This window comes from Pistacia vera, unplaced genomic scaffold (assembly GCF_008641045.1).
Source record: "Pistacia vera cultivar Batoury unplaced genomic scaffold, PisVer_v2 Contig284, whole genome shotgun sequence".
NCBI classification, from domain to species: domain Eukaryota; kingdom Viridiplantae; phylum Streptophyta; class Magnoliopsida; order Sapindales; family Anacardiaceae; genus Pistacia; species Pistacia vera.
Window position 1 is genome coordinate 182,794 of NW_022196095.1, and position 24,883 is coordinate 207,676.

At 33.5% G+C, this 24,883-nt stretch overlaps 2 protein-coding genes and 1 pseudogene across 2 annotated transcripts; all 3 read right to left on the bottom strand.

Annotated features, from left to right (window-relative positions):
- Positions 1-141: 141 nt before the first annotated feature.
- Positions 142-5,112, bottom strand: LOC116134210 (protein DETOXIFICATION 34-like). Its single transcript, XM_031419886.1, has 8 exons — positions 3,835-5,112; positions 1,875-2,306; positions 1,128-1,753; positions 982-1,038; positions 665-903; positions 464-582; positions 289-375; positions 142-204 (listed from the first exon to the last, which is right to left on the bottom strand). Exons 1-8 carry the CDS (start codon positions 5,110-5,112, stop codon positions 142-144), a joined length of 2,901 nt encoding a protein of 966 aa, XP_031275746.1.
- Positions 5,113-10,243: 5,131 nt separating this feature from the next.
- LOC116134211 lies at positions 10,244-13,759 on the bottom strand (annotated as a pseudogene).
- A 7,853-nt stretch (positions 13,760-21,612) lies between these two features.
- On the bottom strand, positions 21,613-23,966 carry LOC116134212 (protein DETOXIFICATION 34-like). Its single transcript, XM_031419887.1, has 8 exons — positions 23,946-23,966; positions 23,328-23,759; positions 22,581-23,206; positions 22,435-22,491; positions 22,118-22,356; positions 21,917-22,035; positions 21,742-21,828; positions 21,613-21,657 (listed from the first exon to the last, which is right to left on the bottom strand). The coding sequence occupies exons 1-8, from the start codon at positions 23,964-23,966 to the stop codon at positions 21,613-21,615; spliced, it is 1,626 nt and encodes a 541-aa protein (XP_031275747.1).
- Positions 23,967-24,883: the final 917 nt, after the last annotated feature.

Consider the following 24,883-nt stretch of genomic DNA (forward strand, 5'->3'; position numbering starts at 1 on the left):
CGGCAATTATTGGTTGAGCTGCCAAGTTTGACTCATTAATTTTGAGCTATTAACTGTAAGTGCATCGATATTATGACGATCAGTTGGCCTTGGGGCTATTTATGGTTAAACTATGGTTGATGAGATGGATGAAACCCAAGTCTACCCATCAAATCTTTGCTGCAATCCTCCCAAATTCCGCATTCGTTCATATGTTTGTTCAACCTGAAATATATATATATTCACTTTTAATGGCTAAAAAAGTTGAATTATAATAGTATAATTAATTAATAGTAATACGCTACTCACCTCCTTATTCCAGTTGGTTTTGTAAATGATGTACACCAGGATCATTGTCTGCAGAAAAGTCCCACAAATCATGCCAACCCAAATTCCCTGTTACAACAACACCGATCCACACATGTAATTCATGCAAATAATTGTACATGAAATTCATAAAAGCTTCATCTTAACTAATTGTTACCTGCACTCCATATTCCATCTTGTAACCGAGAAGAAACCCAAGAGGGAGCCCAACAACGTAATAGCAAAACAAGTTTATATAAGCCACCAAAGCTTGCCACCCTCCACCCACAGCAACTCCTGCCAACATTATTTCTGTAATAATATGTTGATATATAACGTTTGGGATCTGTTAATTGTATTATATACATATATATCTCACCAGATATAACAGGCTGGACACTGTTTAGCACCATGGTTATACCAAGTAGGTAAGCTAAGTTAGACACAGCTTTTTGCATCTGTTGGCTGTCTGTGAAGATAATGGAAAACTGGTGTCTTGTTGCCATGATAATAGTTGCAGCAATAATCCCAACAAGAAGAGATTGCAAGACTGTGACAACCACAGAGTATTTTGCAGCTCTGGGATGTCCTGATCCAAGCTCATTAGACACCCGTACGCTGGAAGCAAAGACACGATTAAAACTAGCACCAACATAACATTACCAGAAAAAAATATCAAACATCCACATTTGTTACCTTATAGCTGCGTTGACTCCAATAAAAAACACGCCTTCCCACCCATTGATGTTCATACTGAAACAAACAATTGCAACTAAAACTAAGCATGACCACATACAACTCAGAAATAGTTTGTCAAATTAAGAAGTAAATTGGATTCTCACCATATAGAAAGAGAACCAACGGCGATAACTGGATCATCAAGATGACCAGTGAGAACAATTATGGTCATAAAATACCAAAACTCAAGGCAAAGCATAACAGCTGAAGCTATAGACAGTCTTACAAATCCCCACATATCTTTAAAGGCCAACCAAGACAATCCTTTCCACCCATCTTTACACCAACCAACCACATAAATAATCTGACCAATCGATATCCCCCAAGCTGATATGTCATAAGCAGCAGCAGCTCCAGCAGTTCCCCAATCAAACACATGTATAAACAGAAACAATAAACCAATGTGCCCAATCAAAGCTACAAAACCAATCCATGCTAGAACACCAACTTTGCTTTGTGCCTGCAAGAATTTTTGGGTTGGGAAATTGAAGGCTAATGAAAACATTTGAGGCATTACTTGAATAGTATATGTCCCAGCAAGTTCTGCAATGTCATCTCGTTGCCCAAGAAGCTTTAAGATTGGTGTTGCCAATATGAAAAGTGGCATTAGGAGGAAGCAGGCAACAAAAAGGATTATCCATGAACGTTGCATGTATACACCTAGTAATTGTACTTGCCCCGCGCCAAATGCTTGTCCACATAGCGTCTCAAGTGCGCTTCCCATGCCAAGCTGCATGCAAATGTATTATGGCTCTTAATACATTACCTTAGATTCCATAAATAAGAAAATTAAAGGGAAGAAATTAATGAATAGAAAAACGTTATGTTGAGTTGAATTGAAGGGTGCTAACCAAGAATCCAAAGGAGAAATTTGAAACGACAGATAAAGCAATTGAAACTGCAGATAACTCAATATCTCCAATATGGCCAACAAAGATATTGGTAAATGAGTTAATCCCATAATTGCACAAAATGTTGAAAGCAATAGGAGCAGCAATGGCCCATAGCTTGTTGGACTCAACAAAACATATATATTTTGCGTCTTGAAAGTTATGAACAGGAGGGTAATCAGCCTCATGGGAAGCAAGCAACGAGGTAGGAGCATGATGGAGATCAGCTGTGTCCCAGATATCGATGCCATCAATGGTGGATACTTTTGATCCCTTTAAATGCCTCATTATAGGTGATGAATCATCAGTGGAGGATGAACAACTTGTGTTCCCCTCTGCCGTAAGTTCTTCATTTTCCTTATGGTTCCCAATTTTTGCTGCTTTAATGAAGTCCTAATTCAATAAATTTTGGATTGAATGAGCTTAGAGTTATTTTCTTTTCATTTATTTCTTCCTGTAACTTAAGTTTGTCTTTGAGCTATTACTGGTGTTTAATGGTAGCTATGAATAACAGAATAAGGTTGTCCGTTGAAAGATAAAAGAGTTTTTACTAAAAAAAAAAAAAAAAAACAGAAAAACTTGTTGAGATGTGCATGCCATGTGACATTCTCTCTTTAGTCTTTAATGTGAAGCTTTACGATAGATAATGACCAGTGGTATCAAGGAAGGTTTGTACTTTGTATTTGAATGGTGCATATGGAATGGATGGTAAGCACTATTAACTATTTTCAAATACTGGGTTTCACATGCTTCTGATCTGAGCCAATAAAAATGTTTACCATTAATTTTATTATAGGAATTTGGTCTCTCTTTATGGGTCCTGGTCTCCTGGGCTAAAGATGGCAACTAGATAGTTGGGTTCAACTAAATGGACCATCATACATAACGAAGCCAGATGGGCTTACAAGCAAGCTGCTGAGGCCATTACAACGCAAAGAAGAAGATCATCTAATAATAATAAGATTTCTTAATGAACCAAACATTAGCACGAAGTTACGTTTCTAACAAGAAGAACAAATTGAACAACTTTCCTTCTGGGAAAGAGACAAAACGGATCCAAGAACTTTCAATTCCCAGCAGGCGCCTATAATGCACGCACTGGGTTAGAAGGTGAGAATCATGGAGCGTGCAAAGGGTTCTTGCTTGTTGAAGTGATGAGGCTGCATTCTATGTATCCAACCAATACATGAATTCAAAACTCAAAAGGAAGAGATAAAACAATGGACAAATTGAATCATTCGACTACTTAACAAAAAGTTGATGTGATTGTGCGGCAATTATTGGTTGAGCTGCCAAGTTTGACTCATTAATTTTGAGCTATTAACTGTAAGTGCATCGATATTATGACGATCAGTTGGCCTTGGGGCTATTTGGGCTCAGCGTCATCATGCTGTCACGTGATTACAGGATAATACTATACTAATAATCTTCTCTCATAAACTTTCTTTCATAACTTTGATGTGAAAACTCGCAGTTAATCAGCTTACAATTAATTAATAGGACCTATGTAAAACCTATCATAAACTAACTAATTATGAGTTATCACATCATAATTGTGTGAGAGAGGATTGTTGGTGTAGTATTATTCGGATTTTGAACCCAATTTAGACTGTGCACATTCAAACAAATACCGTAACAACATCATCACCTAACTGCCCTTTGATGAAAAAAGGGAAACGTATACATGCACTTAAATACAATCACAGATATGTACAGCTGAAAAGGACATTAGGCATTTGAATCTATTTGGAATCATTTGAGAAGTGGCAAAACTTCTAAAGCAACATTAACTCTTTTTATACTTGCTTGGTAATCTACATTACATTTCTTTCTATTGCATTTTTAAATTGACAAAAAAAAAAGAGCTTCTAAACTTAAGGAGAAGACTGGAGTAACAAAAACTATAGACTTGTTACTGAACTTGGCTTTTCTCATCAGTTTTCCCGACAAATTTGTCAGTTAAAACATTCATTGGGGAAGAGACATTTCCAGAAGATGAATGTGAACCTCCAGTTGATACTCTTATATTGCCAGAACAGTCACCAGCAATGGATGCCCCATTGTTGGAATCCATCCTGATTCCGTGATATGACTCCCCGGAAACAAGTGCTTGTATTAGTCTTGGTGGTGGAGGAGTGGTCACCTCCACTACTCCCTCCAACATCTTAACCACCATCCCCATTGTAGGCCTCATTTCCTCGTTATCTTGTATGCACCAAATTGCCACCAATGCAACACGCTCTGCCTCCTCAACATTATAAACTCCACCTAGTCTATCATCCACGATTGCTGCCACATTGCCCTCAATTATTTGCCGTGCTGCCCATGGAGGGAAAAACCATTTTTCCCCATATTCAGCTCCACCACCACCATCAACATTACCATTGCCTCCAGAAGCTGGTGCCTCAACGTTTCTGCGACCTCCTATTAACTCTAACAATGTCATTCCATAGCTATAAACATCAGCTTTTGCTGTAATTGCCAATCCAGATATCCATTCCGGTGCTACATAGCCCCAAGTGCCCCTCATTGTGGCCAATACTCGGCTAAAGTCCCGACCAATTAACTTTGCTAGTCCAAAATCTGATACCTTGGCTGTGTAATCACTATCCAAAAGAATGTTTTCCGGTTTGATATCACAATGGATGATGCAGTCTCTGCATTCCTCATGTAAGTATGCAATACCTCTAGCCGTACCAATGGCTATCCGAAATCTAATATCCCAGCTTATATTAGGACTACCTTGGCGTAAATAAGAACTCAAAGGACCATTTGGCATGTAATCATAAACCAATAGTCTGTGAGAATTCTCTGAGCAAAAACCTCTAAGTCTCACTAGATTAACATGTTGAATGTTCCCAATAGTGCAAACCTCTGCCCTGAACTCCTTTTCTCCACTTCCAGGCCTTTCAAGGCGTTTCACTGCAACAATAGTTGCATCTGATAACTCTCCTTGAAAAACTGTCCCGAATCCACCATGCCCAAGTTTGTCTGAGAAACCCCTTGTCACTGTGTGAAGTTCTTTGTAAGAAAAAACCTTCAAATTCAGCACTGAAAATACACCATCTTCATCCTTACCCTTCTTCTTCTCTCTTCTCTTCCGTAAAATCAGCAACACCACCGCTGTGAAAGGGATATTTTTGGAAATTAAAATTATATATTTATTAGTATGTTTGTCTTTGAAAATCAACCAACCCATTTTATAACAATAGACCCTTTTTCATTTATCATATTTTCTATCAATCATTATCATATAAAATCACTTCGACTTCAAAACTTTGTGTGTTTTATACTGTTGTGTTTAATCAATTTCTATCTAGTTTTTTTTGTTTTTTTTTTTTTCAAAATCTTAATATAACAATTACGATCTAATGATTCAACGTTAACTAATCATAGATCCAATGGTGATAAAGTTATCTTGTTAATAACCCTAGATTAAGTTCAAGAGTTGATCTCTCACGATCTAAGGCTATCACAAAGAGGTAATATCACAATAGCTCAAAGACTATGATTCAAAGTGTTGTTCACTTGTGATCTAAGGGTTCACAAAAAGGCAACATTATATAATGTAGTCAGTAATTTCATTGTTTGTAAAAGTTATATAATACAACCTTTGTATAATCATAATGGTGAGACCAAACAATTTTATTACTATAAAGAGATTATAACTTAACAGAGGTGTAGCATAGAGATAAGTATGCACTACATTAATAATTAATTAGAGGTGGGAAAAGCCCAAGCCTAGTCGTCCCTTCAAGGTTCGGGCCCAATTTGGGTCTGGTCCTGAGCCCCAAGCCCAAATAATCAGGGACGGTCATGGGCCCAAGACTGGTCCTATGGGCTTGGACAATTTTTTTATAAAATTTTATTTTAACTCTTACGTTTATTGTCAATTTCATATTAAATAGAGGGTTTTGGATATTTTACAGGGTTAAAAGGAAATTGGAGAGGGGTTTGGGCCCGAGCCTATATCAGAGGAGGAATCGGCCCTAGCCCAGGCCCTCCTCCCTTTGGCCTAGTCTGGTCCTAGGACCGGTTTTTTTGGGTTGGACTTTTAGGTCCAAGCCTAATTCCCACCTCTATAATTAATTAATGGAGTATATCAAATCCAGGTATAGATATTAATAAAAGAGACACTAATTTAAAAAACTAGTACATGTATCTATTGTATTGGGAATATAAAGTTATCTTAAAAGTCTAAAATTTTGCATTCTTTTTATGTTTTTCTCTCACTGTAAATTTTATAAATACTGGACTATAACGCAACCCATGCAATCTTCAACCAATTCAAGTGATACATTTCCTTCTTCCTCTAGCAAATCAACCATGCCACCAAAATTAATACACGACTCGATTGATCGAAAATATTTGTGTTGAGTTATGTAAATGAAAGTTAATACATAATTATTACTATTGGAGGCAAATTCCTTAAAACGAGACCTAACAAATTATAACTTATTACAATGTGAGTTTTCTTATTATAACTATAAGGTTTAATCGAATAAAGTGCGAAATAATAAACAAAAAATTTATTCGAAACACATAATCCGATTATAATTGATGTTAATAACTCTTCAAACAAATATATATAAGATTGACCATTCGTTATAATCATACCTTTGATTGGAGGCTTCTTCATTTTGGTTGTAGAAAACGCTACCCACTTTAAGAGGAAAGTAACGAGCGTAATCCACACAACAAGAATTCCCACATGATCAATTGCTAATTTGACGGTAGAGGTTCAAAGATGAAAATTTTCTAAAAGAAAATTTCTCTCAACAACTTTTTTACTTGGGGGTAAATAAGAGATGAAATAAGGGTCAAGGCCCCTTTTATAGGCAACCCTAACCCTAATACCTTTGACATATTCCAAGAATATTCTCACTAATATCATTATTTATAAGTAAATAATTAAACTTTACTTAGGCCCCCAAAAAAGTCGGTTTGGTATTTTATATTATTCAATAACAATTTACTATTTAAATGTATATACAATGTATATAAATTTAAATAATATAATTTATTCATTAAAAATATATATATACACCAATATATATATTGAAATAAATATGTAATCTTAAAAATTAAATCCAATATTAGCGAGATCTTCCAACAAATTTAATCGCATTGTAAGATTTAACAAAATACCCCTTCGCCCTGAAATACGAAATGCCCTTATTCAAAATCTTCTTTTATTTGTCTTTTAAGTGTGTGACTCTTGGACTCCTTATCTTATCGGCAGTGTGTGACCCATGGACTTCTTATCTTATTGGTAGTGGGTAATATCGCAATTGACACTTATAATGTCTCATTACACATCGACTCATATTACCTCTAACCAAGCATCATGGCCACTAATGATTCGGATTCAGCATATTAGCTAAATGTTACGTTATGGTTACTGTGCAATCAATTTTTTCATCATCTATTATCTATCAAGGTTTGAAGTACATAAATAAGTCAATTTCAAATATACTGCCTTGAAATGTTTGTATTCGGTAATCAAACTAATGACTTGATAAATTGAACTTGAGCACCTACTCAATTTCATTGTGGTAATAGTTTTGGGTTGTTGTCATTACCATTACTTAACGACATAAATTCTCCTGTATCCAAGAGTGAGAATCATATGTCGATCACCATAGCCATAGTGTACTTCTCAATGTAGTCAATTACTCATGTACTGATAACCCTAAAGGACTACGTTAGGTTAGCATCAAACTACATCGATATTTACACACGACGGTTTGGTGATCTCAAGTCTAAGGATCATATACACCACCATATGTTAGAGGATATATTCCATAGACATTGGGTTACCATCTGTATGGAATCCTCTAGTGATCCTCTAGTGAACTTGCCAACTGCAAGCACTAATGCGTTGCACCAAGTTGTTCACCAAACAACTTCAACATGTAATATCTGTTACTATTTTTTGATAGGGTCGTTAAACCTATGATAGCCTTATCGTATTATCTATACCGTTACTTTAGGATAAACTAAGCTATAGACGTTTTTAGAATGACCACCAAATATGCTCACAAGGATCTCACAATCAAGACTTATTATCACTTGATTCCCTCGTCATAGTTCCACCATTCTAAAAGACATTATTATAACATATGTAATATGATTTACAAATACTGTGATACCTTATATTAATATTAACATGTTTATACAAATAGTCAATTACTACAATAAGATTGACTCTGTGTAGCTACCCTAACAATATTGGCCCAGTTAGGACCATAATTTTTTTATGACTGTATAGAAGTTATTCCTATATAAAGTATCAATGTAAAGAGGTTTTATTGTACTTGAAAATGTAGAATTAATACATTCAACAATTCTTTAATAGGGACATCCTTATATACATTTGAAAGTATCATACTCAATACTGTTGGATTCATTGTAAAATATTCATTCACTCAACGTTGATGAATCTAATAATATTCCAACATTATCCTCACAAAATTTATATACGGATGCTCTTACTATAAAATTACTATTCATATATTTTTATTGTAAAAGCAAACACTCAACACTTATAATCCAACTATAAAAAACTAAAAAAACATATTATTTATATTCAACCATTATCTTCAGTTTATAAACCAATTCATTTTGTGATTAAAAAAAAAAAAAAAAGCAGCACCTAGCTCACCTTTATAATATCTTATAAGTAGGGCGGATCTAAATTTTTTTGTTAAGGTTGGTCAAAATCAAAACTAATTACACATTAATATTTTTGTTAGGGTGGCCAAATTCTAGAAATTGTACATATTAATATTTAAAAAAAAGAAGGTGGACCACCCTCAACTAGTATTGCATCCGCCCTGCTTATAAGTTCCTTTATATCAAGCGACATGATAATTTTTTTAAGAGTAATGTTATGTGCATTAACCAATTTGTACTAATCCAATATAACATTGAAAATTTAAAATTCTCAAAAAAAAATTTTAATTTTTAATATTAATACTTGATTAGTACAATTAGTATGCACATAGTATTATCTTTTTTTTAAATGTACTATCATGACCGGGTCAAACTAGAGTCTATCGAATATAGTCGCCAACACGATTTCAACCGTCCAAGTGTCCTATCTCACTCGTCGACAGAAGTTGCTGCCTGCTGGGCAATCTCTGCAATGGCTTGTGATTCCTCGGCTAGTTTTTGTTAAACTTTTCTATTTAAGAAATTTTAACATATTTAAAAAATAACACAAAACTAGTTAAAAATTACCCATTGTGATCTTTTTGTATTTATACTATTTTTTTTCCTAAAATTAAAATAATTTTAAATAAATAAACAAATCCCTTATAAATTATTTATAAGTTTCAATAAGTAATTATGGAATAAGCTACAAAATTCCAAACTAAATCTAATAATACTTATCTCAAATTCATATCGTCACCATATGGTTTTTCGGAAGAGTAATATTATTGAATTGTAATTATTAGATCTAATCTAATTAAATTGGGTGTATTGTGGACTTAAAAAAGAAATTTATGGTTAGTATTAAGTACTAAGTAGATCAATCAACTGGATTTTTTAAGGATTGTATACGAGGTTTTAAAATTTAATTCCGTCCACAATTAAGGTGAAGAGGTTTTTTTTTAAGAAAAAAATTAAGGCAACTATTAATAATAAAATAAGAAGACAATTAATTTAAATTTTATAAAAAAAATTTGAGTTAAAATAGTAAATACTAACCCAAAATGAAAGATAAGATGGGCATAACCACGACGGAAGAGCGCAAGCGATGATTATTTCCAAAGAGGGACTCAAATGTTACAAAAATTTTTTCTGGTTTTTAAAAGATAGAAGGATCATATTGTAATATAAGGAATTTGGGTGCATCATATAAAACAGAAAATACGAGGGCCTAGTACAGTGAAGAGCTGAAAGGTCCATAAACGGAAGGTGTTAACAGTTAACACACTTAACGGAAGTCGTTAATTCACTTTGATTAAGATTACTATGTTTACGGTAATACGTAGACGTCAAATATGAAATCATTCATCAGCCATCTCAAGTACTAAAAAAGAAACATGGAGTGTTAGTGGCCAAAGCTATATACAGTAGCTTAAGTGTTAGAATTTTTTTTTTTTTTAATAATCGAGTTCGAGTCAGTTAATGTGCATCTCATTAATTTCCGGACCATTAAGTTTTATACGTGCATCTCAATTAATTTCGGATCCATTAAGTTTTAACACTTTACAAAAGCAATGATTAGGTAAGCCACAATATTCATACTAGATGATCTCAAATTTGAATCAAAATAATTCAAAGAACTGACAATCAAAAACCGCTTAGGATTTATCGTTAAACTATGGTTGATGAGATGGATGAAACCCAAGTCTACCATCAATCTTTGCTGCAATCCCCCAAATTCCGCATTCGTTCAATGTTTGCTCAACCTGAAATATATATATTCACTTTTAATGGCTAAAAATTGAATTATAATAGTATAATTATTAATGTAATACGCTACTCACCTCCTTATTCCAGTTGGTTTTGTAAATGATGTACACCAGGATCATTGTCTGCAGAAAAGTCCCACAAATCATGCCAACCCAAATTCCCTGTTACAACAACACCGATCCACCATGTAATTCATGCAAATAATTGTAAATGAAATTCATAAAAGCTTCATCTTAACTAATTGTTACCTCACTCCATATTCCATCTTGTAACCGAGAAGAAACCCAAGAGGGAGCCCAACAACGTAATAGCAAAACAAGTTTTATAAGCCACCAAAGCTTGCCACCCTCCACCCACAGCAACCTCTGCCAACATTATTTCTGTAATAATATGTTGATATATAACGTTTGGGATCTGTTATTGTATTATATACATATATATCTCACCAGATATAACAGGCTGGACACTGTTCAGCACCATGGTTATACCAAGTAGGTAAGCTAAGTTAGACACAGCTTTTTGCATCTGTTGGCTGTCTGTGAAGATAATGGAAAACTGGTGTCTTGTTGCCATGATAATAGTTGCAGCAATATCCCAACAAGAAGGATTGAGGACTGATACCACAGAGTATTTGCAGCTCTGGGATGTCCTGATCCAAGCTCATTAGACACCCTACGCTGGAAGCAAAGACACGATTAAACTAGCACCAACATAACATTACCAGAAAAAATATCAAACATCCACATTTGTTACCTATAGCTGCGTTGACTCAATAAAAAACACGCCTTCCCACCCATTGATGTTCATACTGAAACAAACATTGCAACTAAAACTATGCATGACCACATACAACTCAGAATAGTTTGTCAAATTAAGAAGTAAATTGGATTCTCACCATATAGAAAGAGAACCAACGGCGATAACTGATCATCAAGATGACCAGTGAGAACAATTATGGTCATAAAATACCAAAACTCAAGGCAAAGCATAACAGCTGAAGCTATAGACAGTCTTACAAATCCCCACATATCTTTAAAGGCCAACCAAGACAATCCTTTCCACCCATCTTTACACCAACCACCACATAAATAATCTGACCAATCGATATCCCCCAAGCTGATATGTCATAAGCAGCAGCAGCTCCAGCAGTTCCCCAATCAAACACATGTATAAACAGAAACAATAAACCAATGTGCCCAATCAAAGCTACAAAACCAATCCATGCTAGAACACCACTTTGCTTTGTGCCTGCAAGAATTTTGGGTTGGAATTGAAGGCTAATGAAAACATTTGAGGCATTACTTGATATATATGTCCCGCAAGTTCTGCAATGTCATCTCGTTGCCCAAGAAGCTTTAAGATTGTGTTGCCAATATGAAAAGTGGCATTAGGAGGAAGCAGGCAACAAAAGGATTATCCATGAACGTTGCATGTATACACCTAGTAATTTACTTGCCCCGCGCCAAATGCTTGTCCACATAGCGTCTCAAGTGCGCTTCCCATGCCAAGCTGCATGCAAATGTATTATGGCTATTCATAATTATCCTTAGATTCCTAAATAAGAAAATTAAAGGGAAGAAATTATGAATAGAAAAACGTTATTGTTGAGTTGAATTGAAGGGTGCTAACCAAGAATCCAAAGAGAAATTTGAAACGACAGATAAGCAATTGAAACTGCAGATAACTCAATATCTCCAATATGGCCAACAAAGATATTGGTAAATGAGTTAATCCCATAATTGCACAAAATGTTGAAAGCAATAGGAGCAGCAATGGCCCAACTTTTGACTCAACAAAACTATATTTTGCGTCTTGAAAGTTACGAACAGGAGGTAATCAGCTCATGGGAAGCAAGCAACGAGGTAGGAGCATGATGAGATCAGCTGTGTCCAGATATCGATGCCATCAATGGTGGATACTTTTGATCCCTTTAAATGCCTCATTATAGATGATGAATCATCAGAGGAGGATGAACAACTTGTGTTCCCTCTGCCGTAAGTTCTTCATTGCCTTATGGTTCCCAATTTTTGCTGCTTTAATGAAGTCCTAATCAATAAATTTTGGATTGAATGAGCTTAGAGTTATTTCTTTTCATTTATTCTTCCTGTAACTTAAGTTTCTTTGAACTATTACTGGTGTTTAATGGTAGCTATGAATACAGAATAGGTTGTCCGTTGAAAGATAAAAGTTTTTACTAAAAAAAAAAAAACAGAAAAACTTGTTGAGATGTGCATGCCATGTGACTTCTCTCTTTAGTCTTTAATGTGAAGCTTAAGAACCCGTAACAGCCACAATCAAACCATATTCTGACAGTATAATATTAAATCCTAAGGTATATACAATAAATTAGGCATTCCCAAAATGCATAGCAATCAACAAGTTAACCGTATGCAATGCTATTGTCACAAAGTAGCACATCAGTTATTGAAACACCAATTGAAGGATATGAACAAGAAGGTGTTAGGAGAAACTTAAACCTCATGCCAAAAAGATATAACTATGAAATAAACATGAAAAAGATAAAGCATAGCATATCAACCTTAAAAAAAAACCACAAACCCAAACAAAGAAATGACTTAACAAGGAACTTGAAAGGCACAGCCTATAGCCACTATATAAAGATAAGATTGTTTTTCAATTGACTTTACAACTGACACTGACAAAAATTTGTAGCAGACAAATACCTGACCAGGAGATTGTTCAGCACTTGAATCAACATGTCTTTTAAAGAAAACTGCCTCTCGATAAGATAAAACTTGCTTCCATAACTCCCCATTTCCATAAGACTTCCATTTCGACTTATCAGGTAATGAACCAACCACAGAATTGCATGGATTCATGGCAATCCCAGTAATCCAACTCAGCATTTTCCACGTAGACCCATGTTTCCTTTTACGACTAGACCTCTCTTCCTTTTTCTCATGACAACTAGAACTCTCTTCCTTTTCCTCGACAAATTTCGAATCTAGCATCACAATACCATCTTTATCACTATCAGCACAGTTCTTGCCCCCATCTGATTCCCCCACCACCACACTCTTCGCCTCCTCATCATTACACTGTTCTCCTGAATCCGATAAATTCAGTGCACATTTTGTTATGTCAGCATCATCCAGACTTGAATCCCCAAAATCAAAGCTATTCTTGTCCCCTTCTAAATCGAAAACTGTGCTCTTTAGCTCACCATCATCACAAAATTTCACGACTTCAACAGCATCCACATATCTCTTTACTGGACCAATGTGCATAGTTCCCTCATCATTAATACATTTTTCAAGTCCCTTAGACTCCACCACCATACTAAGATCATTTCTACAGACATTCACATCATTTTCAAAATCCAATTCTTTCAAATGTGGATACACCTCATCCGTTTTCTTTGAACCCGATAAAAAACCTTCAAACTCTGCTCCTAACTTCATCAAATATCCACTCAAACTTGAGCCAGTATCAACTGAATTACTCTTGGAGTCTCTTCTATCATCAGCAACTCTATCTAACCATCTCTCTAAAGCATCCAAATACTTAGCATAAACCAATTTAATAGATACTGAAGCACTCAAACCCAAGCCAGATTCTTTAGCTACTAAATGCCACAATCCATACTTCGAAACTTTATCATATCCACCTTTCTCTCTCACAACCAAAAAGAGTTTAAACAAATCAATAGGTTGTCCATCTTTAAGCATTGGAGGGAGAGGCCGAAGGCTATCTTGGGCATAGATCTGCTTAAGAAAAAAGCGAAGAAATTGGTCAAAACATAATCGAAGCTTTTTGCATTTGAGTTTAGATTCCTCAGAAGACGGTTCAAAATCGATCCCGAGTCCTTTTGCCTCGAGATTCTTTTGTTTTGAGGTTCTTTGGCCGCAATCTACAACAGACCCATTTGCTACCATCGACCACCCTGCCATGGATTTTCGATTTCGAGATCAAAACCCTAAACACAAATTTTGTTTGTTTGTAATCTTCGCATCATATTAGCAAAACAAACAAACAAAAATAAAAAACCTAAAAAATAAAAAGGACATCACAGTCATTCTCATTTTCATTACCAAAAGAATTAAAAAAAAAATCGTCTTTTAGATGATTCATTTTACGAACAAGTGACGATTATCATCTGGGTCATGTTTGTCTTGGCGGGAAAAAAATCAATCTAGGGTTTTGAAGAAAACCCAGTAAACTTTTGAAGGTCCCGCGCACTCTTTTGTAATTACAGACACAATATAACGTGTGAAAGGGAAAGAGAGGGTTATATTTCAAGTTTTGAACAGATACAGACCCTGGTGTTCAATATCAAATAGAGTTGTATTATTGCATTATTGATTTTGTTTTGGGTTTATCGTTTTTGTCATTGTTGAAGTAAAAGAAAAAAAGAAAAAAGAAATGAAAAAAAGAAAACGTACCAGACGGGTAGAAAATTGGGTGTGTTAGAGTGGGGCTTGGAGTTGAATGAGACCTTCGGTGAAGACCTCCTTAGACTTTGGCTTTTTCTCTTTCTTTGCCCTATAAACTCCTCCACTTCATTTTTTAAGCCCCTTTTCCCTTTGGGTCTTTTTTATAAAACCGAGTGGTGAAAGTATAATAGGGTTCGGAGATGAATACATTCTCCTTGATTTATAGTTGTCATGATTGGCTAACTTTGGTTAATTTTGACTATGGGCAGAGTTTAACTTGGGTTGGGTTGAGTAGAGTTTTGAGTTAGGGATTGTGATTGTGATTGTGATTGTGATTGTGAAAGGGATATTTTTGGAAATTAAAAATTATATATTTATTATGGATGGTTGTCTTTTGAAAATCAACAAACCCATTTTTTAAACAATAAGACCCTATTTTTCATTTATCATATTATTCTATTCAATCATTAATCATATATATAATCACTTCGACTTCAAAACTTTATGTGTTTTGTTCCTCCTGTGTGTTAATCAATTCCTTATCTAGTTTTTTTGTTTTTTTTTTTTTCAAAATCTTAATATAACAATTACAGATCTAATGGTTCAACGTCAACCAATCATAAATCCAATGGTGATAAAGTTGTCTCATTAATAACCCTTGGATTATAGTTCAAGAGTTGATCTCTCGTGATCTAAGGGGTATCATAAAAAGATAATACCACAATAGCTCAAAGACTACAATTCAAGTGTTGATCACTTGTTATCTAAAGGCTTTCGCAACATTATATAATGTAAGTCAATAATTTCATTGTTTGTAAAAGTTAATATAATAGAACTTTTTTATAATCATAATAGTGAGACCAAACAATTTTATTACTATAAAGAAGTTATAACTTAATAGAGGTGTAGTATAGAGATAAAATATACACTACATTAATAATTAATTAGAGGTGGGAAAGGCTCGGGCCTAGTCGTCCCCTCAAGGTCCGGGCCTAATTTGGGTTTGGTCCTTGAGGGCCCAAGCCCAAATAATCAGGGACCGGTCATGGGCCCATAAGACCGATCCTACGAGCTTGGTCAATTTTTTTATAAAATTTTATTTTAACCCTTATATTTATAGTCAATTTCATATTAAATAGAGGGTTTTGGATATTTTACAGGGGTTAAAAGGAAATTGGGGAGGGGGTTTGGGCCCGGGCCTAGGCCTAGGCCTAGGACCAGAGGAGGAATTGGCCCTAGGCCTGGGCGCTCCTCCCTTGGGCCTAGTCTAGTCTTAGGACTGAGTTTTTAGGTTGGACTTTTTAGGTCCAGGCCTAATTCCCACCTCTATAATTAATTAATGGAGCATATCAAATCCAAGGTATAGATATTGATAAAAGAGATAAACATAATTTAAAAAAACTAGTACATGTATCTATGTTGTATTGGGAATATATAAGTTATCTTAAAAGTCTTAAATTTTGCATTCTCTTTAATATTTTTCTCTCAATGTAAATTTTATAAATACACTGTACTATAATACAACCCATGTAATCTTCAACCAATTCAAGTGATACATTTCCTTCTTCCTCTAGCAAATTAACCATGCCACCAAAAGTTAATACACTACTCGATTGACTGAAAATATTTGTGTTGAGTTATGTAATATGAAAGTTAATACATATAATTATTACTATGGAGGCAAGTTCCTTAAAACGGGACCTAAAAAATTTATAACTTATTATAATGTGGAGTTTATTCTTATTAATAACTATATGGTTTTAATCGAATAAAGTGCGAAATAATAAACAAAATTTTTATTCGAAACACATAATCCTGGATTATAAATTGATGTTAATAATTCATTCAAAACAAATATATAAATAAGATTGACCATTTGTTTATAATCATACCTTTGATTAGAGGCTCCTTCAATTTTGGTTGTAGAAAACGCTACCACTTTAAGAGGAGAAGTAAACGAACGGTAATTCACGTAAAGACAAGAATTCCCACATGATTAATTTGCTAATTTGAGGGTAGGGGTTCAAAGAAGAAAAATGAAGAAAAATTATCTCTACAACTTTTTTAGCTTGGGAGGTAAGATAAGAGAGTGAAATAAGGGTCAAGGCCCCTTTTTATAGGCAAACTCTAACCCTAATATTCCTTTGACATATTCCAAGAATATTTCTCACTAATATTCATTATTTATAAATAAATAATTAAAATTTACTTAGTGCCCCCAAAAAAGTCGATTTGGTATTTTATTATTATTCAATAACAATTTACTATTTAAAATGTATATACAATAGTATATAAATTTAAATAATGATAATTTATTAATTAAAATACATATATATACACCAATATATATATATATATATATTGAAATAAATATGTAATCTTAAAAATTAAATCCAATATTAACACGACAACCTTCCAACAAATTTAATCGCATTGTAAGATTCACCAAAATACCCATTCGCCCTGAAATGACGAAATTGCTCTTATTTAAAATCTTATTTTATTTGTCTTTTAAGTGTGTGACCCGTGGACTCCTTATCATATCAACAGTGGATAATATTACAATTGACACTCAATCAATTGTCTCATTACACATCGACTCAAATTGACCTCTAGCCAAACATCATGGTCACCCAATAGATTCGGATTCAGCATATTAGCTATATGTTAACGGTATAGTTACTGTGCAATCAAATATTTTCATCATCTATTATCTCATCAAGGTTTGAAGTACATAAATAAGGTCAATTTCAAATATACAACCTTGAAATGTTTGTATTCGGTAATCAAATTAACGACTTGATAAAATTGAACTCTAGCACCTACTCAATTTCATTGTGGCCATAGTTTTGTGGTTGTTGCCATTTACCAAATTACTTGACGGGATAAATTCTCCTGTATCCAAGAGTGATGAATCATATGTCGATCCACCATAGTCATAGTGTACTTTTCAATGTAGCCAATCATTCATGTATTGATAACCCTAAATAAGACTACGTTATGCTATCGTCAAACTACACTAATATTTACACACGACGCTCTAGTGATCTCAAGTCTAAGGATCATATACACCACCATATGTTAAGGATATATTCCATAGACATTGGGGTTAACATTTGTATAGAATCCTCTGGTTGATCCATATAGTGAACTTGCCAATTGCCAGCACCAATGCGTTGCACCAAGTTGTTAGCAAACAACTTCAACATGTAAGATTTGTTATTATTTTTCGATTAGGTCGTTCAACGCTATGATAGTCTTATCGTATTATCTATATCCTTACTATTGACGTTTTTAGAATGACCACCAAATGTGCATCTCACAATCAAGACTTATTATTGCTTGATTTCCTCGTCATGGTTCTACCATTCTAAAGACATATATTATAACATATGTAAAATACGATTTACATAATACTGTGATGCCTTTTATTAATATCAACATGTTTTACAAGTAGTCAATTACTACAATAAGATTGACTCTAGTGCACCTATCCTAACAATAATTGGCCCAAGTTGGGACCATAATTTTTTATGACTATATAGAAGTTATTTTTATATACAGTATCACTATAAAGAAGTTATATTATACTTAAAAAATGATAGAAATTCATATATTCAACAATTCTTTAATAAGGACATCCTTATATACATTTGTAAGTATCATACTTGAATACTATTGGATTCATTTGTAAAATATTATTTCACTCTAATGTTTATGAATCTAATAATATTCAAACATAATCCTCACAAAATTTATGTAAGGATGTTCTTACTATAAAATTACTATTCATATATTTTTATTGTAAAAGCAAACAACTCTAACACTTATAATCTAACTATAAAAAACTAAAAATAAACATATTATTTATATTCAACCATTCATCTTCAGTTTATAAACCAATTCATTTTTTTGTGATTAAAAAAAAAAAAAAAAGCAGCACCTAATGCTACAACTTTATAATATCTTATAAGTAGGGCGGATCTAAATTTTTTTGTTAAGGTTGGTCAAAATAAAAGCTAATTGCACATTAATATTTTTGCTAAGGTAGGCCAAACTCTGGAAATTGTGTATATTAATTTTAAAAAATAAAATTAAGGGTGGGCCACCCTCAACAAGTACTGCATTTGCCCTGCTTATAAGTTATATATATCAAGCGATATTATGCAGTAAAACTTATCTATAGTGATACTTTATATAGAAATAAACTCTACATAGTCATAAAAAAATCAATTCCCAATTTGAGATAGTTATAAATAAGAATAAACTCTACATTGTAATAAGTTATAATATTTATAATTTTTGTCTTAAGAAAAGTTGCCTCCATATAGTAATAATTATATGTATATTACAAAAAAATATATGTTATGTTACGTTAAAGGTTTAAGATGAAATAAAATATTTATCTAAAGTTGTTTGATATAATGATTTATGCTTTAGAGTTGTTACTACATTTTTTAACTTGCAGGTACATTACTCGCTAGCATGAACATTTTCTTGTTAAAGTCATATATTTTTAGTTTCTTAAGTATGCTTAGAGTTTCTTGGCACAAACTTTTTGTATTTCTATACTATCATCCTCATTATTATTTTCTTTATCTTCTTGTCTAATTGTAGTAATGATTTATTCTTTAGTTAAATCATACATGACTTATTGCTCATTTGGATGATTAAAAAAGACATTAATATCTATTCGAATCTAATCACTAAATTCTACAATGATTATTTGATTCTCCTCATCCACTTCATTTATAACTTGAAATTCATCGATATCAGGGATCTTAATTTGGTAATGATTAAAACAATTGACAATAGTATGTGGCTTCACATTAATTTGTTACATAATTTTGTAATGATTAAAACAATTGGCAATAATATGTGGCTTCACATCAATTTACTGCATAATTTTATAATAATTAAAACAATTGACAATAGTCTGTGGCTTCACATCAATTTGACCATACAACAACTATATTTACAATTTCATCAAGGACACTTATCTTTGCTAGTTTCAAGACACGATCTTCTATCCATTTTAAAAGTAGACAATTGAAACATTGAATTGAAATCTTAATAATATTAAAACATCAATTGAAATCATAATACTGTACTATTAAAATATGAATTATAAAGAAATTTTTGTTACTACACTTTTATTAAATTATAATATTTTCATAGTAATAAAATTAATTAATCCTACCAATATGACTGTAAAAAGACTTTACTGTAGTTTTTTTTTTTTAAGATACATATCATAGGTCAAACTACAGGCATGTCGAATAGATCGCCAACCGACGATTTCAACAGTCCCAAGTGTCCGATCTCACTCGTCGACAGAAGTTAGCTGGGCATTATCTCATGCAATTGGCTTGTGATTCTGATTCCTCGGCTAGTTTTTGTTAAACTTTTCTATTAAGAAATTTTAACATATTTAAAAAATAACACAAAACTTAGTTAAAAATTACCCATTGTGATGTTTTTGTATTTATACTATTTTTTTTCCCTAAAATTAAATAAAACAAATCCCTCATAAATTATTTATAAAGTTTCAATAAGTAATTATGGAATAAGCTACAAAATTCCCAAACTAAATCTAATAATACTTATCTCAAATTTCATATCGTCACCATATGGTTTTTTGGAATAGTAATATTATTNTGATTCCTCGGCTAGTTTTTGTTAAACTTTTCTATTTAAGAAATTTTAACATATTTTAAAAATAACACAAAACTTAGTTAAAAATTACCCATTGTGATGTTTTTGTATTTATACTATTTTTTTTCCTAAAATTAAAAGTAATTTTAAAATTAAATAAAACAAATCCCTTATAAATTATTTATAAAGTTTCAATAAGTAATTATGGAATAAGCTACAAAATTCCCAAACTAAATCTAATAATACTTATCTCAAATTTCATATCGTCACCATATGGTTTTTTGGAATAGTAATATTATTGAATTGCAATTATTAGATCTAATCTAATTAAATTGGGTGTATTGTTGGACTTAAAAAAGAAATTTATGGTTAGTATTAAGTACTAAGTAGATCAATCAACTGGATTTTTTAAGGATTGTATACGAGGTTTTAAAATTTAATTCCGTCCACAATTAAGGTGAAGAGGTAATTTTTTTTAAGAAAAAAATTAAAGGCAACTATTAATAATAAAATAAAGAAGACAATTAATTTAAATAATTTATATAAAAAAATTTGAGTTAAAATAGTAAAATACTAACCCAAAATGAAAGATAAGATGGGCATAACCACGACGGAAGAGGGCAAGCGATGATTATTTTCCAAAAGAGGGACTCAAATGTTACAAAAAAATTATTTTCTGATTTGTTAAAAGATAGAAGGATCATATTGTAAATATAAGGAATTTGGGTGCATCACATAAAACAGAAAAGTACGAGGGCCTAGTGTAGTGAAGAGCTTGAAAGGTACATAAACGGAAGGTGTTAACAGTTAACACACTTAACGGAAGTCGTTAATTCATTTTGATTACTATGTTTACGGTAATCTGTAGATCGTCAAATCTGACAATCATTCATCAGCCATCTCTGTAAGTACTAAAAAAGAAACATTGTAGTGGTAGTGGCCAAAGCTATACTGTTAGAATTTTTTTTTTTTTTTTTTTTTAATAATTCGAATTAATTTAGGTGCATCTTAATTAATTTATCGGATCCATTGAAGTTTTAACACTTTAAAAGGATAAAGAATAATGTAAGCTATAATATTATCGTGGTAGGTGATCCTAAAGTTTGAATCAAAAAACTCAAAAAAAAGAACAAACTCTCTTAACCGTCAAGTCAATCCCTTGAGATTTATTGTTAAACTATGGTTGATGAGATGGATGAAACCCAAGTCTACCGATCAAATCTTTGCTACAATCCTCCCAAATTCCGCATTCGTTCATATGTTTGTTCAACCTGAAATATATATATATTCACTTTTAATGGCTAAAAAAGTTGAATTATAATAGTATAATTAATTAATGGTAATACGCTACTCACCTCCTTATTCCAGTTGGTTTTGTAAATGATGTACACCAGGATTATTGTCTGCAGAAAAGTCCCACAAATCATGCCAACCCAAATTCCCTGTTACAACAACACCGATCCACACATGTAATTCATGCAAATAATTGTACATGAAATTCATAAAAGCTTCATCTTAACTAATTGTTACCTGCACTCCATATTCCATCTTGTAACCGAGAAGAAACCCAAGAGGGAGCCCAACAACGTAATAGCAAAACAAGTTTATATAAGCCACCAAAGCTTGCCACCCTCCACCCACAGCAACTCCTGCCAACATTATTTCTGTAATAATATGTTGATATATAACGTTTGGGATCTGTTAATTGTATTATATACATATATATCTCACCAGATATAACAGGCTGGACACTGTTTAGCACCATGGTTATACCAAGTAGGTAAGCTAAGTTAGACACAGCTTTTTGCATCTGTTGGCTGTCTGTGAAGATAATGGAAAACTGGTGTCTTGTTGCCATGATAATAGTTGCAGCAATAATCCCAACAAGAAGAGATTGCAAGACTGTGACAACCACAGAGTATTTTGCAGCTCTGGGATGTCCTGATCCAAGCTCATTAGACACCCGTACGCTGGAAGCAAAGACACGATTAAAACTAGCACCAACATAACATTACCAGAAAAAAATATCAAACATCCACATTTGTTACCTTATAGCTGCGTTGACTCCAATAAAAAACACGCCTTCCCACCCATTGATGTTCATACTGAAACAAACAATTGCAACTAAAACTAAGCATGACCACATACAACTCAGAAATAGTTTGTCAAATTAAGAAGTAAATTGGATTCTCACCATATAGAAAGAGAACCAACGGCGATAACTGGATCATCAAGATGACCAGTGAGAACAATTATGGTCATAAAATACCAAAACTCAAGGCAAAGCATAACAGCTGAAGCTATAGACAGTCTTACAAATCCCCACATATCTTTAAAGGCCAACCAAGACAATCCTTTCCACCCATCTTTACACCAACCAACCACATAAATAATCTGACCAATCGATATCCCCCAAGCTGATATGTCATAAGCAGCAGCAGCTCCAGCAGTTCCCCAATCAAACACATGTATAAACAGAAACAATAAACCAATGTGCCCAATCAAAGCTACAAAACCAATCCATGCTAGAACACCAACTTTGCTTTGTGCCTGCAAGAATTTTTGGGTTGGGAAATTGAAGGCTAATGAAAACATTTGAGGCATTACTTGAATAGTATATGTCCCAGCAAGTTCTGCAATGTCATCTCGTTGCCCAAGAAGCTTTAAGATTGGTGTTGCCAATATGAAAAGTGGCATTAGGAGGAAGCAGGCAACAAAAAGGATTATCCATGAACGTTGCATGTATACACCTAGTAATTGTACTTGCCCCGCGCCAAATGCTTGTCCACATAGCGTCTCAAGTGCGCTTCCCATGCCAAGCTGCATGCAAATGTATTATGGCTCTTAATACATTACCTTAGATTCCATAAATAAGAAAATTAAAGGGAAGAAATTAATGAATAGAAAAACGTTATGTTGAGTTGAATTGAAGGGTGCTAACCAAGAATCCAAAGGAGAAATTTGAAACGACAGATAAAGCAATTGAAACTGCAGATAACTCAATATCTCCAATATGGCCAACAAAGATATTGGTAAATGAGTTAATCCCATAATTGCACAAAATGTTGAAAGCAATAGGAGCAGCAATGGCCCATAGCTTGTTGGACTCAACAAAACATATATATTTTGCGTCTTGAAAGTTATGAACAGGAGGGTAATCAGCCTCATGGGAAGCAAGCAACGAGGTAGGAGCATGATGGAGATCAGCTGTGTCCCAGATATCGATGCCATCAATGGTGGATACTTTTGATCCCTTTAAATGCCTCATTATAGGTGATGAATCATCAGTGGAGGATGAACAACTTGTGTTCCCCTCTGCCGTAAGTTCTTCATTTTCCTTATGGTTCCCAATTTTTGCTGCTTTAATGAAGTCCTAATTCAATAAATTTTGGATTGAATGAGCTTAGAGTTATTTTCTTTTCATTTATTTCTTCCTGTAACTTAAGTTTGTCTTTGAGCTATTACTGGTGTTTAATGGTAGCTATGAATAACAGAATAAGGTTGTCCGTTGAAAGATAAAAGAGTTTTTACTAAAAAAAAAAAAAAAAAACAGAAAAACTTGTTGAGATGTGCATGCCATGTGACATTCTCTCTTTAGTCTTTAATGTGAAGCTTTACGATAGATAATGACCAGTGGTATCAAGGAAGGTTTGTACTTTGTATTTGAATGGTGCATATGGAATGGATGGTAAGCACTATTAACTATTTTCAAATACTGGGTTTCACATGCTTCTGATCTGAGCCAATAAAAATGTTTACCATTAATTTTATTATAGGAATTTGGTCTCTCTATATGGGTCTTGGTCTCCTGGGCTAAAGATGGCAACTAGATAGTTGGGTTCAACTAAATGGACCATCATACATAACGAAGCCAGATGGGCTTACAAGCAAGCTGCTGAGGCCATTACAACGCAAAGAAGAAGATCATCTAATAATAATAAGATTTCTTAATGAACCAAACATTAGCACGAAGTTACGTTTCTAACAAGAAGAACAAATTGAACAACTTTCCTTCTGGGAAAGAGACAAAACGGATCCAAGAACTTTCAATTCCCAGCAGGCGCCTATAATGCACGCACTGGGTTAGAAGGTGAGAATCATGGAGCGTGCAAATGGTTCTTGCTTGGTGAAGTGATGAGGCTGCATTCTATGTATCCAACCAATACATGAATTCAAAACTCAAAAGGAAGAGATAAAACAATGGACAAATTGAATCATTCGACTACTTAACAAAATGTTGATGTGATTGTGGGGCAATTATTGGTTGAGCTTCCAAGTTTGACTCATTAATTTTGAGCTATTAACTGTAAGTGCATCGATATTATGACGATCAGTTGGCCTTGGGGCTATTTGGGCTCAGCGTCATCATGCTGTCACGTGATTACAGGATAATACTATACTAATAATCTTCTCTCATAAACTTTCTTTCATAACTTTGATGTGAAAACTCGCAGTTAATCAGCTTACAATTAATTAATAGGACCTATGTAAAACCTA